This window comes from Ostrinia furnacalis, unplaced genomic scaffold, assembly GCF_004193835.3.
Source record: "Ostrinia furnacalis isolate ACB-3 unplaced genomic scaffold, ASM419383v2 OfSCF0465, whole genome shotgun sequence".
Taxonomy (NCBI): Eukaryota; Metazoa; Arthropoda; class Insecta; order Lepidoptera; family Crambidae; genus Ostrinia; species Ostrinia furnacalis.
Genome location: NW_021130704.1, coordinates 33052 through 50610, shown reverse-complemented (window position 1 = coordinate 50610; position 17559 = coordinate 33052). Strand labels below are relative to the sequence as shown.

The window sequence follows — 17559 nt, the reverse complement described above, 5'->3', positions numbered from 1 at the left end:
TCGTCCCATACTGAAAGTTAATCTCTATTTAATGGACTATAAGCCAATATAGGTCTCATTAGTGGTGGACATTTGGACCACTTTTGGTCATTGTCCTTTACAAAGTTCGCTATTCATAAAATAATGCGTATATTTCATATACTTACCTCTGCGAAACTTCTTTCCTTCCGTTCATATTCTCGAAGCAATTTAAAGACTATGAAGATGGTACTTACCTGTAACAAAAAAAAGTTTTTTAAGTACGAATTCAAATTTGATCTAAACATTAATGAATATTTGATGTGATATGATCCATGCGATGCTATAGAACTTGACAATAATTGAATTGTAAAAACTTAGTTACTTGGAATTTAAACTAAGTTTTTACAAGAGAACTACAAATATTATGTTACTGTTATTAAGCTGAAAACAAATACGCAATCAAAAACATCATCCCCTTGCCTTGGACGAATGCAGTTTTGCTATCTCACTCGCACTTTTTGGATTCGCATTAGCCCGTCTCTTTCCCACACCCCATCAATAGACCAAAATATTCTATAGAATTCAGTAAATCCCCGAACCATTGTGTTCAAAACACGTGTGTCGCGAACTTCGACTAATTCCTCTTAATGGCTCTTTTAAGTGTAAAGAGAATGGAACTCTATTGTAATCAGCATAAAATACGGTTTAAGTTATTTAAACAAAGCGCCGCTTTAGCACAAAAGAGCAGTAAATCAAATATTTAGAGAATTCGGCGATTTTTTTGCCGTCTAGTTTTTTAATTTTATGCCGCTTATTCAAAATGATTAAATATTGTTTCTATTAAAAAGCAGATATAAATATTAAGATTCAGATAAAACTTAAAACCAAAACCCGTTTTTGTCAACACACCTAGCATTGATAAACTTCGATATACATAATTTATTATTTGTTGAAGCTACACTGACGCATGACGCATGTTCTTGAAACTGCATTGAATTCGGTCATCAGTTGACCAAAAATTTTAACCCTTCAAGTACCACCAAGTCGAATTTGAGACATAGAAGTCGAGCCTCTTAAGGTCCACGAGTTGGGAAAATACTTTCTTAAATATTCAAAACTACTCGTATATTTTTTACTTATTGCCTTTGCCGTATCGACCGTCAAGAAGTTTCATAGCCCGAACGGAAAAGGGGTTGAACAATACTCCTCATTCTGTACGCAAAAGGGCATGCGTGCCTTGTACAAAGAACCACCGCTACCACGAAATTCTCGGCGTGACCAATCGAGCGATATTGGCTGTCAAACTTTCAAAATTCCTTAGCAATAAAGATCAATTTATCACCAATACCGAGTGACGGTCGCTGGAACTTTGCTATCGCCTAAAATAATACAGGTACAGGAATCCGAGACGACCTTCGGGATTTTATAAGAGGGTCGTTTTTTGCCTTATTTGTCGTCTAAAACTGGCAGCTAAAACAAATAACCCCGATTGGAGACGCTTTTTTTATTAATAAATCAATAGTTTGAGCTTGGTTAAGTACCTAACCCATTCGTCGTGGGTTTACATTCTACAGGTCGTGTTCAGCATCAATACGAACAACTAAAACCCATTCACATATGGAGTTCTACTAAATTAAATAATTTCTAATCGGTAATCTAACCTGTGCTTTCACTTAATCTTCGTCCAATCTAAGCCTTCAGTGCCTTTTTATATAGCTTGAGACCATGTTTAATTTTCGCATAAGGCATAATGCCTTCTCGGAGTGAATGCAAAATCCAGAAATGGGAGGCCGTGCCCGAGGGAAAGGGAAGAAATACTTAACTTTTTATAAGCGCCTGCTTTGTGCCTAATATCTAAATCACAAAGAGGGGAATTTTTCAGGGGCACAAAAGAGGTTCGTATTATTAAAATGTTGTCAAGTTTCCGTGAGGAGAGCATTGTTGAGGCCCTGTCGACATCGTTGTCGTCAGCTCAGGTGGTGTCTGAGTTTTCTTATTTGGATGACATGCTCGTATTTGGTATTCTGTTAAGGTGATGACGTCACGATAGCAATTTGCAGTAGCATGTTAATCAGTTTTTCGCAGAGTTTCCGTTGCTATAGAAGTAATGTATTAGGTTTTAAAGTTTTTTTTTTTGCTACAGTGCTAATATTGTTACCATTTGTGATGCCTCTACATAGTTGTTAATGGTTTAAGATTTAGCAAGATTTGTATTTATCTATCAATGAATACCTGCTCGTATATTCGAAGACATGTCTGTATCATAATTTAGTTTAGCGCGACAACATTATACGAAACTTATTTCCTTTAAATCCCATAACAATGATATACCATCCAGAATAATCGGTACAGTTACCCGTCCCGGTTGCGAGAACTCGAAATCGAGATAATCGATTATAAATCATATCGAATCGAGCATCGTTACGTAGAACTTCTGCTCCTTGCGTCAATTACGTTAAAATATGTGAGCGACACTTCCCGGTTTTGTGATATACGAATCGATTCAAAAGTGGGATATCGATAAAATCAAGACAATGCTCAGTTAAGGTTCGTTGTTCTGCATGATAATGTTGAGAGTCATGTTACCTTAAGAAATTTAGGCTGAGTTGCATCACCTAACTTTGACCGTAACTTTAATGGTAACCGGTGTTTTTGTATGGAGTTTGACAGATTTTTGTCGTTTGTCAAAGTTAAAGTAAGATGGTGCAACCCAGCCTTAGATAACGTCAGACATAAGAGACAAAAGAAGGTCTGACAGAGCAGACCAATCAGTCATAAAAAGGGTGACAGTAAAGACCAATATAGAGCTATTTTTATTTTGTTGTAATCTTATAGGAATGTGTCCTATGGTGTATCCCTTACTTAAAATGTAACGGCTAATATCACTAAATTTCAGACGCTTCAATTAAACTCAATTGCATCTGTCATAGACGTAGAACTTACTACTAAGGCTGGGTTGCACCATCTTACTTTAATTTGGCAAACGTCAAAAATCTGTCAAACTTCATACAAAAAACGCCGGTTATCTTTAAAATTACGGTCAAAGCAAAATATTTTAAACAGTTTACGCAATACTTTGTGGCGCCGTACTTGGCTTCATACCATGATCGTCATGATCTATGCATGATATTCTAAAACGTCATAATAAACAGTCTCCGGCGTATTAACCGGTAACTAGCGAGTGATTTAGGGTTATTACATTCGATTTAAGTTAAATTACTATGTAATTGACATTTTCCGAGTCGCCACATATTATATATCGCCGATTTGATTGATAGTTTGTAGTATTCAATAGCCTCCGAAACGTACTGGATTGGAAAAAATCTTTCACCATTATAATCCCACATTATTTCTGACAAACATAGGTGGTACAGAGTTCGCATTATTAGCTAGTGTAAAATAGTGCTGTTTAAATTTAATGCTGTATTAATATTTACAAAGATAGTCAGCTTATATTAATTGAGGGTCTTCTCAAGAGACAGAGGAGCAGATTTATCTATTATTCAAGTATATTATTATTGGGCTGAATTAATTTGGGCAGAATTAGAGCGGGCTTAGCGAGTTGCCGACGTAAATTATAGTGAAGGAGGGGAGTTTCAAGCTGTACCTTTGGTTGCAATTACAAGATGTACCATAGTTCTGCAGATTTAATAAGATGGAGATATCTCCAAGTTAATGAGTTATATTAATACTAGCGGCCGCCCGCGAGTTCGTCCGCGTGGATCCCGTTTTACCCCCTTAGAGGTTGAATTTTGCAAAACCCGTCTTAGTGAGCACCTACGTTCTAAAAGGATCCCTCATGCAAAATTTGAGACTCCTAGCACTTGTAGTTCAAGAACTACAAGGCTGTCTCAAGAGATTTCGTGATAAATGAGTGAGTAAGTGACCTTTTGCTCTTATAGATAAAGATTTGAAATGTTATTTATTACCGCCACCGTCAATCTCGATAATAATGGCATGTCGTCTGATGTATGCGCTACTGCTACACTATTATAGAGTTTCATCAAAATCTATCAAAAGTAAACATTAACAGTTATATATTAGTGTTAAAGACTGGTATTTGCTTATGATCAGCTGACAAACATTCCAATTTTTTTTTATCCACAACGAGGAAGCTCTTGGCCTGTATTTCATCTGATGGTAAGTGACGATCAGGTCGAAGGTGGAAGCTAGCTTTATCTTCTCTATTACAGAAAATAATAATGTTCTTGTTATATCACGTAGTTCTTATGTAATAAAAATCCAATCAATCTCAAACTTCTATATTTGCAAGTATATCATCAAGTGTAATTTTCTTTTGGTCTAGGATATCCTATGATTGTAATCATAGTATTATAATCATTTTTATGTCCAATTTCAGCCCCACTTTCTAGCGTTTATGAGCTACAAAATTACTGACACCTACGATGAATTTCTTGCTTTCTCTAGTTACATACATAGATGTTACATAGCATCTATCTGAATAACTTTACATCTGCACACCTCGATCGATCTAGCTTTCATCTTTTATTGGTCCATAATGATATATCATCGAGTGTGTTACGTTGTTGCAGGCTCATTTAAGGTGAAAACTGCCTGCCGTCGCTGGCCTAATAATCTGTGCATGATATCTGTTATACGCTAGTTATCTTCTGTCCCAAGTAGAAAGGCTTAAGCGTGTACAGTTCAGACTACATTTTAATGCGAAAACATCACGTATTGTAGCTAGATAAGTCAGTGTTGAGCTGGATGTGTCGTCGATTGTCAATTTAACCGTCGCAAGTTCATCATCTTCCGTCATGAGTCATCCAGGTGAGGCTGTATGAGGATTGTCATTAATGCCGGCATCAATCACGGCTCTGGTGCTAACACTTTAACGCCAATTTGTATAATATTGATAAGAAAACATCGTTGAGATTTTCTTAACCGTCGAGTACCAGCTATTATTGCAGAATAACAAAAGTGCAGTGGCTTTAAGCGTCACTCCTTCACTTGCCCCACAAGCAAAGAGACGGCAAATATCATGTCCGCCGTAGAACGTGCCCGCAGATACCAGCGTACGTGCCGCCGCCGTGACCCCTGACAGATAAAACAGATTAGCGTGTTATGGCGGCACATGTAATACTGCAGATACCGCTTTTTACGGCGGACCTTTTATGATTCATGTTTGTACACAGCTGATTAACTGTGATTAATATTTATTTGGGCTTTCTGACGCGCAGACTCATTTGGGTTTAAAAAAAGAATTCAGTTATCCCTATTTACGCCGGACACCGAGAATACATAAATGTGGATAAAAAGCCTCATCCATTATCATGACTCATAAGAATTGGTGTTATGACAAACAAACAAAATATACACACATGTATATTGACAAAAATAATGGGTGGCATGCATCAAAGCCCACCAATCTATCCTAATGACAAAGCGATACAACATATTTATACGTATCAACGAAAGTAATTTCGCTAAAAGACAGCCAGTGTCGTCCCGGGAATGAATGCTGAACCGACGGTTAAACTCCCCCAGTGCTAGGGTTGCCAACTGTCCGAATTACCCCAGACTTTGTCCGGATTTGTAACCTGAAAGACGAGTAAAATCTTACAGGCTAGTAAAGAAAAGTCAATTTTATATTATTTTATGACAGGTTATCCGGACTTTTCATAATGTCCGAGTTCTAGTTAGGTCTTTATACATCGCAAGGTGGCAGCCCTAAAGTCCCCTCTGTATTAGCCGTATTATTTCCGCTATAGGCTCGAACCAGCAGTTTTTAATAAGTCCTCTTTTTGTTACTTTCACTCTTATATGAACAGCATATAAAGCTTAACACTGTGAATCCTATGTCCAAAGAAATAAGTGTTATTTTGCAAAAAAAAATGTACACATGTGGTGACAGTTCTATGTTGTGAGTTGTTTAGGCAAGCACTTTTTGTGTACCTATTAAATGTGTGCAGTATTTTTGTACCTAAGTTTTATGATGACTTTGAAATTAATTACATTTGACGTTAAACTTCCTCTGTCAACCGACAGGTGACATATTATTACTCTTCAATGATCAGTTTTTTAATTTGTTAAACCTAATTAACCTAATTGAATTTTGCATGGTGATCACGAAAGTTCTGTATGTAAAATAATTTGTATTTTATTAATGTTATATTACCTTACATTATTAAATTAAAGTGACACATGACAAAAGTGTTTTTTTGGGAAATACTTTTATTTCCAATTAAAATTAGATAGCATATTTCTTTTTTACTGATTGTAACGGCTAGACATGTCAAGTAATAAAATTATTTTAAACATATTTGGCGCCAACTAATTCTACACATTGAAATTATTAAAAACTATTCTAAGATATTTCAATATTATTCATATGAATATTTATTCGCTATACACGCGTTATAATAATACATTTACATAACAAATAACTAATACTAAATCACAACACTATATTAGATTAGCCACAGAAATGTGGCGCCGGCAGAGTAGGTAGATTGCTGGTGCCATAGGTAATTAACATAAACTATATCTATACTAAATACTAATCTATACTAATATTATAAAGGTGAAGACTTTGTGTGTTTGTTTAAACGCGCCAATCTCAGGAACTACTGATCCGATTTGAAAAAATATTTTTGTGTTGGATAGTCTATTTATTGAGGAAAGATTTGGGCTATACAACATCATCCTACAACCAATAGGGGCGGAGTAGTAAAGAAAAACGGGAAATATTATTCAAACTATTTTCACGCGTACGAAGTCAGGGCACAGCTAGTAATAAGGTAAAACAATCTAATAACGCAATGATTATAAAGTGTAGTAGTTGATTGTTGTCATATAAACTGCTATGTAATACGAATAATGGAATTAATTAGCATAATTAAAAGTTATAGATTTTATCACGCGTTACGCGTTCAAACACACTAGTTATGATTATTAAGCATATATTTAAGTTTTGTATTTGCCTAATATGTATTGGGAAATGACGTGACGACTATCTCATATTAATTATAGGAAATTAAACAAAAGCATACATTTTGCATTCATTAAAGGTGGCCTATGTCTTTTTACTGTGTAATTTATCTCTATACTAAAATCCACTGAAATCAATTCAGCGATTTAGGAGTAGAAAGCATACAAACAAATACTTAGATGAAGCTACTTTCGTATTCTAAACGCGATATGTGAAAGTGGAATAAATTGATTGAAATTATTTTCAAAATCCTTGGCATCAAGTTACCAATATGGCTTATTCGGCTTAATCAAACCAAAACCATCAAGCAACAAAGTTGCATATTAAACAATAATTCGATTTTATCACCTTGCTTACGAAATGTATGTATTAATGTAATAATAACCCTAAAATGGCGACCAAAAGTTACAAAATATCCGCGACTACCACATAAAGATTACAGACGTACATTTGCATATAATATGTACCTATTAGGAATATTATCACCTATAAAATATGTAAGTATAAGCCATATTACAAGCAGTATGCTTCCTACACAGCGTCTTGAGTAGGTGTATTTATATTGGAGGCGTAGATAATGTAATGGCAGAACGCATATTATTATAGTATTTACAAGGTGTTTAGTAAGTAATTTCATAGATACGGCTTTCGGGACAGTTATATTTCTTCATGAAATATTGACGTGTTATGGTCATCAGAAATAATGCAATATGAAATCCTGCAATATTGCCTGTTAAATGTTTAATCTTACCAGTTCGTGGAATAAGATCATAGGTCACCTCAAATTCCCTATACTTGTATGTAGTAGTGTTGTAGTGACCACATACACATTTCGTTTAATTTAATAAGTTTTTATTTAATAACAACTATAATATTATATCGAGCTTAACTTACCAATAATAATTAACTAATTATGTATAATTTAACCTAACTCTATAAACGTGTTAAATTCATTTATTATTGTATAATTCAGAAACTTTAACTTCATAATTTTGTGATGTTTTTGAATGCATTTTTGTATTAATTTCAAAATGAACGCTCCTTGAGACATATCAGTTTTTTGACAGCTCATGTCACGAATGACTTCCTTTTTTTATCTCGCGCTCTGCGCGCTGCTGTGTATTGTTGGTCTGCAACTGTGCAAGAATAAACTGAGTTATCAAAAACTTTAGTCGTGTAATTTATATGGTGACAGATTTCCCATATCTGGTGACCCCGAGTTCGAAGCACGCGAATACCTACTGAGAATATCGCGACATCGCCGCACCTTTACACGCGCCACGCTTCGCGTCCTACGTTCGTCTTGAGAAAAAATATGGAGGACGGCAAAAACGCAGCGGCCGCAACGGCTGATCCAGAAGGATTATGCAAGGTTGGAGTGAAGATGCCTCCATTCTGGGCTCAAGAACCGGCACTATGGTTTGCCCAAATTGAGGGGCAGTTCTGTATAGCCGGAATAACCTCAGATTCTACAAAATTTTACCACGTGATCGCGAAACTCGACCATCAATACGCCGCCGAAGTCAAAGACATCATAATTTCACCGCCCAAGGACAATAAATACGAAAAACTCAAGACGGAATTGATAAAACGTCTATCTGAGTCGCAAGAGAAAAAAGTGAAGCAGCTCTTACTCCACGAGGAGTTAGGTGACAGGAGGCCGTCACATTTTCTTCGGCACCTCCGCACGCTAGCGGGAGATAATATAACAGACGAATTTTTGAGAACGTTGTGGGCTAGTCGTTTGCCACATAACATCCAAACGGTAATTGCCACGCAAGTAGGAGCGCCATTGGAAGCAATTGCGGACCTGGCAGATAAAGTGTATGACATCGCACCACCTACACCGGTACTGGCTAGCATAGGACCGAGTTCCAGTGATATTATGAGTGGAATGTTGAAGCAAATTGAAGAGCTGACACGGCAGGTAGCCTCATTACAAGGGCAGGTACGTTCTAGTTATAGAAGTAGAAGCCAAGCTAAAGCGACACCATACCGAAATCGCTCCCGGTCACGTTCTAAGTCAAACAATGATGGTTATTGTTGGTATCATGACAGATTTGGCGAAAAAGCACACAAATGTACTGCGCCATGTACATACCCCACGCCATCGTCGTTAAACGCGAAAGGCAGCCGGAATTAGCGGCTAACGACTGCCCCGATCAACCAGGCCGCTTATTTGTCGTAGACCGTGATTCTAAAATGTCTTTTTTGGTTGACACAGGATCTGATCTCTGCGTGTATCCACGGTCGGCGCTTAAAGAGACTTTTTGTATTAATTTCAAAATGAACGCTCCTTGAGACATATCAGTTTTTTGACAGCTCATGTCACGAATGACTTCCTTTTTTTATCTCGCGCTCTGCGCGCTGCTGTGTATTGTTGGTCTGCAACTGTGCAAGAATAAACTGATTTATCAAAAACTTTAGTCGTGTAATTTATATGGTGACAGATTTCCCATAAAACCAAGAGCCTACTGACTGCCTCGTGCAGTTTACTCGTTAACTTTTGATGAGCGCGTAAACGCAAATTTGTATGAGATGCGCGGTCTCGGGGCATGCAAACGAAGCCGCGCTTACTCCCTCATCAAAGGCTATCGAGTGAAACAAGCACTAATCCTCTGTACCCCTTCTCACTGCGCGCCCGTTTGGTGCTCGCGTCGCGCAGATTATGATATCGCGTTAAAATAATGCGGCGCTCACAGAACTAATTAGGTGGTGCAATCTTCTCGAGCATCGTGATAAACCGAATATCGACTCGGAATTTCTTCAGCGGATTAACAACCTATCGTTTTACTTCTTAGTGTGGCTATAAAATATAGCGAGTGTTGTCCTAAAATGGTTCGTGTTCCTATGTATCTGCCAGATGTCGCGGATTCGATTTCTGGATATTATTTATTGTTTGGTACTCTTGTTTTAGCCAGAATATTGTGGTTAAAAGTACAAAAAACAATTTACTTCACCTTTACCGTTATTAATTAAATAATTTAATACGTAAGCGACTAAACAGCAGCTGTTTAAATTATGAACATTTCGTTGGGTGGGTAACGATTCTGGTTGTAAACATTATATTTATACTTAAAAGATACAGATAGGTAGGTACATCTAAGGTATGTATTTTATAAATAATAACTTAGTCAATAAAAAGGTTTGTAAAAAGCGTAAAACAATAATAACAATAAAATATAAAACCGTCTTTTTTCCCTATTTAGGTACTTGTCTATTCAGGAAGCAGGCGCTGTGGCAGCTGGTGAGTCGGATGAGTTTATACAACGGTATAGTAATCGTATTTTTGGCTTGCAGGTGCCGGTTGCAGCAGCGTCGTGTCCGGAAGCGATAAAAATTAAAATATTACGATGCAGTTAAATCCGTAAACTGGGAAAAATTGTCCAATAGGACCCTTAAAACTACCTCAATTTACACTGATATAGTCATTCTAATATAATTCTTGCATAAACCGATCTAATCGCGAAAAATAATTTTTTGGCGCAGCGAAAAAGTCTACCTGCCTAGAGAGGAAAGGGTGGGTGGGCGGGCAAATTTTTGTATTTTTTACGTCGGATCCCTACAAATGAGGTGTCTATGGATAGAGCTCGTCGAGACGGACAAAATAAGCCGGTCAACGCCGGAGGCAACCATAGAAAATTTTAAAGTTAACGCCCAAAAACCGTTTTCGTGTTAGGTTTCANTAAAGAGACCCGATGCAAAACAGACTATGAATTGTACGCTGCAAATGGAACATGCATTCATACCTACGGCTGGATACATCTTCAGCTCAATCTAGGCCTTCGCCGTGTATTCAAATGGAGATTTGTTGTTGCAGAGGTATCTAAACCTATAATTGGTGCGGACTTTCTCAAATTTTATAATTTACTTGTAGATCTGAGGAATCACCGCTTGATTGATGGACTGACAACAATCTCAACGGCAGCTCAACCGGTGGATAAAGCGACAAAGGATGTGGCATCAGTTAAGGCAGTCACTGGAGATGACAAGTACCACCAGCTGCTACGTGAGTACCCTGATATTACTAGACCAGCTGGAACTCCGGGTGTGGTAAAACATAACACGATGCATTTCATAAGAACTACACCAGGCCCACCGGTTTCATCACGACCAAGACGACTGCCACCTGATAAGTTGAAGATCGCACATGAGGAGTTTGAAGATATGCTATCCAACGGTACCGCACGTCGTTCAGAGAGCGCATGGGCTTCTCCTCTCCACCTCGTGCCCAAGAAGGACAATGGCTGGCGCCCCTGTGGCGATTATCGGGCTTTGAACGCCCGTACCATTCCTGATAAGTATCCTATTAGGCACATACAAGATTTTTCTCACCAACTCGCAGGCAGCAAGGTCTTCTCCAAGATTGATTTGGTCAAAGCGTACAATCAGGTGCCGCTGAATCCTGATGATATAATGAAAACTGCTATTACAACACCGTTTGGCCTCTTCGAATTTCCATTTATGACGTTTGGGTTGCGTAATGCAGCTCAAACTTTCCAGCGGTTGATCGATGAAGTGCTCCGAGGCCTACCTTTCTGCTACGGATTCTTGGACGATATCCTCGTGTACTCCGAAACTGAACTCCTGCACCAGCAGCACCTTCGTCAGCTATTCCAGCGTTTGAACGATTACGGTATGCTCATCAATACCGCTAAATGTGAGTTTGGTAGATCACATATTACCTTTTTAGGCCACAAAGTCACTGCAGAAGGCATCCTACCACCCACAGAGAAAGTGCAAGCATTACATGATTACCCAGCACCAAAAACGGTCAAGGAATTGCGTCGGTTCCTGGGAATGTACAACTTTTACCGTCGTTTTGTCCCGGGAGCAGCTGAAATACAAAGCCCACTTAACATTCTTCTGTCTGGGCCGAAGACCAAAGGTACAGAAAGCATTACTCTTACGCCTGAAATGTTAGAAGCTTTCAACAAGTGCAAAACCAGCCTCGCAGAAGCTACAATGTTGGCCCACCCCATGATGGATGCCGAGCTAGCTGTCTACACCGATGCTTCTGACACTTCCATAGGAGCAACACTTCAGCAACGAGTGAACAACCACTGGAGACCACTCGCATTCTTCTCTCGGCGTTTAACATCTGCGCAGAAGAAGTATAGCCCCTATGACCGAGAGCTTTTGGCCATATATGAAGCAATCAAGCATTTCAGACACATGGTTGAAGCCAGACCGTTCATCGTTTACACTGATCACAAGCCTTTGACGTACGTATTCGAGTACAACCGTGAGAAATGTTCTCCAAGGCAGTTTCGTTACCTGGACTACATAGGGCAATTCACAACGGAGATTCGGTACGTGAAAGGAAAGGACAACGTTGTTGCTGATGCCTATTCTCGAGTGGAATCTATTAATGTTCCCCTTAACTATGATGACCTGGCACGATCACAAGATTCTGATCAAGAACTCCAAAGCCTACTCAAGGACGGTACCTCATCGCTGATATTGAGAAAGGTCAGAGCTCCGGAATCTAACACAGAGATTATTTGCGATGTCTACAGTCAGCCTCGACCATACTTACCAGCTGCATTCCGTAAGCCCATGTTCAATGCACTGCATCGATTGAGTCACCCAGGAATAAACGCCACTGTGAAACTGGTAACTCAACGATTTGTATGGCCTGGAATAAAGAGAGACTGTCGGGTTTGGGCCAGATTATGCACAGACTGCCAAAGAAATAAAATCTCCCGACATACCTCATCTCCCACCTCTCACTTCCCCGTTCCCTCCCAACGATTCTCACACGTCCACATGGACATTGTAGGGCCTTTACCTTATTCTTTGGGTTACAGGTACTGCCTTACGACCATCGACCGCTTCACACGTTGGCCTGAGGCGTACCCGCTAGCTGACATCACTGCAGAGTCCTGCGCCCACGCCTTCATCGCTGGGTGGGTGGCCCGCTTTGGCTGTCCCTCGAAGATCACCACCGACAGGGGCAAGCAGTTCGAGTGCGAGCTCTTTCGCACACTTGCGTCCATCCTGGGCACGCAACACCGCCCAACAACGGCATATCACCCTGCCTGCAATGGTATGGTGGAGCGCTTCCACCGCCAGTTGAAGGCAGCCATCATGTGCCACTCCACGTCGAGCTGGGCAGAAGTTCTTCCCCTGGTGCTGCTGGGCATCAGGAGCGCCTGGAAGGTTGACATCGGTGCGTCGGCAGCCGAGCTGGTGTACGGCGAGCCGTTACGACTCCCGGGAGAATTTTTCGCCCCATCCTCCAACGTCAACTTCGACCCGACGAGCTTCACCTCACGTCTACGTCTCCATATGGCGAAATTGACCCCTACACCCGTCTCTCGCCATGATAAGAAGACTTTCTACATCCCCAAGGATTTGGCAACAGCAGACTATGTCTTTCTTCGACAAGACGCTTCCAGACGCTCACTAGAATCTCCATATACGGGACCCTATAAGGTGTTGGAGCGAAGAGAAAAGACCCTAAAGCTGGCAACAAAAGGCAAGGAAGTAACAGTATCCATAGACCGGGTAAAGCCAGCCTACATAGCCAAGGGCGACGACGCAAGCACCAAAGATGACGTCACGTTCACTTCCGATAAAGACGACCCGCCAGACGCTACACAAGCTGACCAACCTACACTGAAGAAGACGAGGTGCGGTAGGACAGTTCGAATACCGAAACACTATCGACACTATCGACCTCAATAACCTTCGGTCTCAGCAGGGGGGTAGTGTAGTGACCACATACACATTTCGTTTAATTTAATAAGTTTTTATTTAATAACAACTATAATATTATATCGAGCTTAACTTACCAATAATAATTAACTAATTATGTATAATTTAACCTAACTCTATAAACGTGTTAAATTCATTTATTATTGTATAATTCAGAAACTTTAACTTCATAATTTTGTGATGTTTTTGAATGCATTTTTGTATTAATTTCAAAATGAACGCTCCTTGAGACATATCAGTTTTTTGACAGCTCATGTCACGAATGACTTCCTTTTTTTATCTCGCGCTCTGCGCGCTGCTGTGTATTGTTGGTCTGCAACTGTGCAAGAATAAACTGAGTTATCAAAAACTTTAGTCGTGTAATTTATATGGTGACAGATTTCCCATAGTGTCATCATTGACTCAGGTAGGGTCAACTATAAAATCGCCAATAATAATAAAATGCAAACTTAAGTATCTTTCTCTACCTATGCAACGTATTATTTTTTGCAATAAAGCATCTATTACAATTAGAACCCTTAGGCTGAGTTGCACCATCTTCCTTTAATTTTAACAAACGTCAAAAATCTGTTAAACTCCATACAAAAACCACCAGTTATCGTTACAGATACGGTTAAAGTTTGGTGGTGCAGCCTTACAAGGTGTTACAATCTTTACCTTGACTTGCTGTCGTCTGTACATCCCACACAAAAACAGTAGTCATTATGCTAAATATTTCTTCTGAAATAACCTTCACTTATCTACCAGATAAACTATAACCTTCTTTTGAGTTTCCTGGAACGAGACGATAATCTTTTAACCAGAATAATGCTTAAATGTCTGTATACTTTTAAAAGAAGATTCCATCTTATCAAGAGAATCTCTATAATTAAATGACCATTTTCTTCCTAAGGCTCTTATATCCTTAATATACGAGAAAGATATTATAATCTTGAATAAATCTAAGAAAGTAAAATTTTATTACCTATCCGAGATAGCAGAGCTGCTCATAACACTATATTCGCTTAGTTGTTGTATTTATAGTAATGGCACAGTCAGAAACAACTAAAGCTGTACTCAGGGGTCACGGGCTTGAACCCTGGACCTCGTAGTCATTCAGAACCCATGTACATAAAACACTACAGCCTTTATCTTAAATTAATAGAAAAGCCAATGATTCACGACAAAATCTGCAGAAATGAATATGTTGTACATAAATTATGTTGACCTTTCACAGGTAGGTAGGTGGAGGTACTTGCTTGGAAAATTTCACATGCATTCTCGTAGTTTGGAGCTAACCCTATAATAGTATAATATAAGAAATAGACAACAAAATTAACTACGACAGATTCTATTGCTCAATTAAGTTAACATATCGACGAATAGTAAATCAAATAAGTATAATTAAGCGTTGCCGCACACCAATTATGTCGGTCCAAATTAAGTGGTATCATTTACCAATAAAATATGGGCATAGTCTCACAGTGATCCCCAGATTAATGTCTCACTCCTTCACAGTACAAACAATCAGTTAATTTACATAAAAGAAAGCGTTTAATTCGGTTAAGCTCTGCGGTGAATCTCCGGTTTAAACTAACTAAGCTCCTCGTGGTCATTTGTACCCGTCGCTCCAATAATTAAGGCAGACAAGGCGAGCTGTAAACGGTTAACTGCCTTTAAATAACAGAATAATGAGAAGCGTAACCGGATCTCCTGAGGTTAAGAGTTATGTTTACGCATTGCCTGAGATTTTAGACACGGTTAATTGATGAGGTTAATTACATATTAACTGTCGAGCTATTCCGTTATGTGAGTATGAGTTGAGAAAGCCTGGAGACTCACAAAGAAGGAGGTTTTTCCAGCTGCCGCCGAGGGCTCGAAGACAGCGGTGGAGGCGTGGTGCGGGGGTGGGCGGCGCGCGGGGGAGCGGCATCCTCACGTCTCCCTCCGAAGAACTCCTAGCCAGCAACGACCCTCTATCCCTCGACAAAGATCTACGCCTCCCGAAAGGAGCGCCGCGCACTGTCGCGAAATTCTCTTCACAAGTCACACTGAACGTCTCTAACGGTATACCCTCTGGCTCTTCCCTCCTACTCCTAACGGAGAACGTTCTTCTGAACCCGTTCGCGAGACTGTCCATTGTTTTCCTTTTCGGTTTGGGGAGTTCTTCCGAGCTTATGACAGTGATGTCGTCTAAGTCTTTGGGCTCGTATGATCTGTACGTTCTTGGCTGCTCGATTCCCGTTAAGTCCTCAATGCCTCCGTGGCGGTACCTCAGAGGTCTACCACGGTCGATGATGCCGAGCTCATCGTAGCTCCTGTAGGTGGATGAGGCCCTGCGCGGCGCAGGGGGCCGACCAGCTCTATCAATGGTCATTTCTAACGCGCTGTCCGATTCCTAAGGCAGACCTGATGAAGAAATAATGCAGTTCAGCTTTTGTTCAGTTTTGGAGACTGACTATCTTGGCTTGCAACTGCGTGGGTACGTGTCTAACTTTCAATCATATTTCTGTTAAAAACTCAGATTTTATTTAAAGCGTATGCGACAAAAACAATGATCTATCGATCAGAAAACTTGGAGAAGCCGTTTGTCAATGCCCCTTTCTTTCCGACACCTCACAAAAAGTTGGGCATATTAAATTTCTTGTACCGCCCTGCGTACGTTCTGCCGTGAATTTATGTGTGACCAGAAGCAACAACAGTTAGCTTAGTGTTATATTTGCGTGTACGACAACCGTTTAGCGTCACAGTGTCGTGACTAGGTGGAGTTGCAGAGTTACATCGTAATAAAATTTGTTTACCATCCCCGCGAGCGCCGATAAGGTAAATCTATTGATATGTTCACGAAACAGCGAAATCCTTGCAAAGTTTTGTTACTATAATGTTTTCACTCTGAATAAATTAACTTCAAAACTTGAAGACTTACTTTTGACTATGCGACATAGAGTTATTGACATAGATGTCATCAAAATCGGATAAGGTGAGTGTGTTTGCAAATGATCTTCACGTATGCCTCTCGGCAAAGTCAAGTAGCTAATTGTGCCGGTGCAATTAGTGGTTAATGCCACTTGTCTTGTTTCAACCACTCGAACACAGATCTGATTAAGGACGGAATTCGAACAATTGGTGGATTAAGCAGCTTCCCCTTCAATTACCTCGTTAAGAGCATCCTTTTTTATACCGTCAAAGGTGAAAGTAATCTCGCCACGTATTGCGTTTGATTAAAACGTACCCTATTGAATGTGGAGCGGAAAGTAGGTGTTTATATTAAACGCGAACAAAACACTGCTGAAGAAAGTTCGTTGTATCTGCTCGCTTTTATTTTGTTTTTCTTATCAGACTGAATGTACATTTAAAAGCAAAATGTCACTTTGTCTCGGATGAAAAAGCGTAATCGATATCCCGACAAGAAAGATCTCGCGAATAGCGGTGAAAATTTAATATTGAAATAACGGGCCGCCTCGTGGGTTTAGTGGAGTCAGAGAGCAGTAATGACGTTTTTATTGTTAACAAAGAGGTATCTGTTTCACGATGATACTTAACGAGTTTTTAAGAGGGTTCCCTAAAGCTTGATTGACCAAAACTACCGAAGTTGAAATTCTTGGAATGGGATTTTGTTTGGGTTTGAATGCCATTAATATCAATTTCAAACGGAGAGTGAATGTATTTTAATGCCTTCCCCGTTTGGTTTATTGACATAAGCGAAGACCACTTGTTAAAGCCCTGGAGCTTTAAAATTAGACTCACGCATCTTTCGTCGGAGGACGTAGAGCCAATGCTTTTAAAACAGGAAGTAGCTAATGGTTTTTGCGTCCAATAAACGAATTTATAGTGCTCTAGTGTTGTTTTTTGAGAGTGAATAAAGAGTTCTGTTCGTATCACTGTGTTTGGATTTGCTATAGCTAATAAGTGCCTAGTCAAATAAACGTATTTTTAATTTTAACGGT

At 39.5% G+C, this 17559-nt stretch overlaps 1 protein-coding gene across 4 annotated transcripts in view; it reads right to left on the bottom strand.

Moving 5' to 3' along the window:
- Nucleotides 1-17559, bottom strand: part of ckn (CRK like proto-oncogene, adaptor protein) — a 166879-nt gene that overhangs the window by 130224 nt on the left and 19096 nt on the right. For 3 of the 4 annotated variants that reach the window (XM_028322666.1, XM_028322682.1, XM_028322673.1), the window contains exon 2: nucleotides 15455-16021. The exons of the other annotated variant lie outside the window; for it this stretch is intronic. In XM_028322666.1, coding sequence (XP_028178467.1) covers nucleotides 15455-15989 — 535 coding nt within the window. In that variant the 5' untranslated portion in view covers nucleotides 15990-16021. The remainder of the gene's footprint in view (nucleotides 1-15454; nucleotides 16022-17559) is intronic. 4 annotated transcript variants of the gene reach the window in all.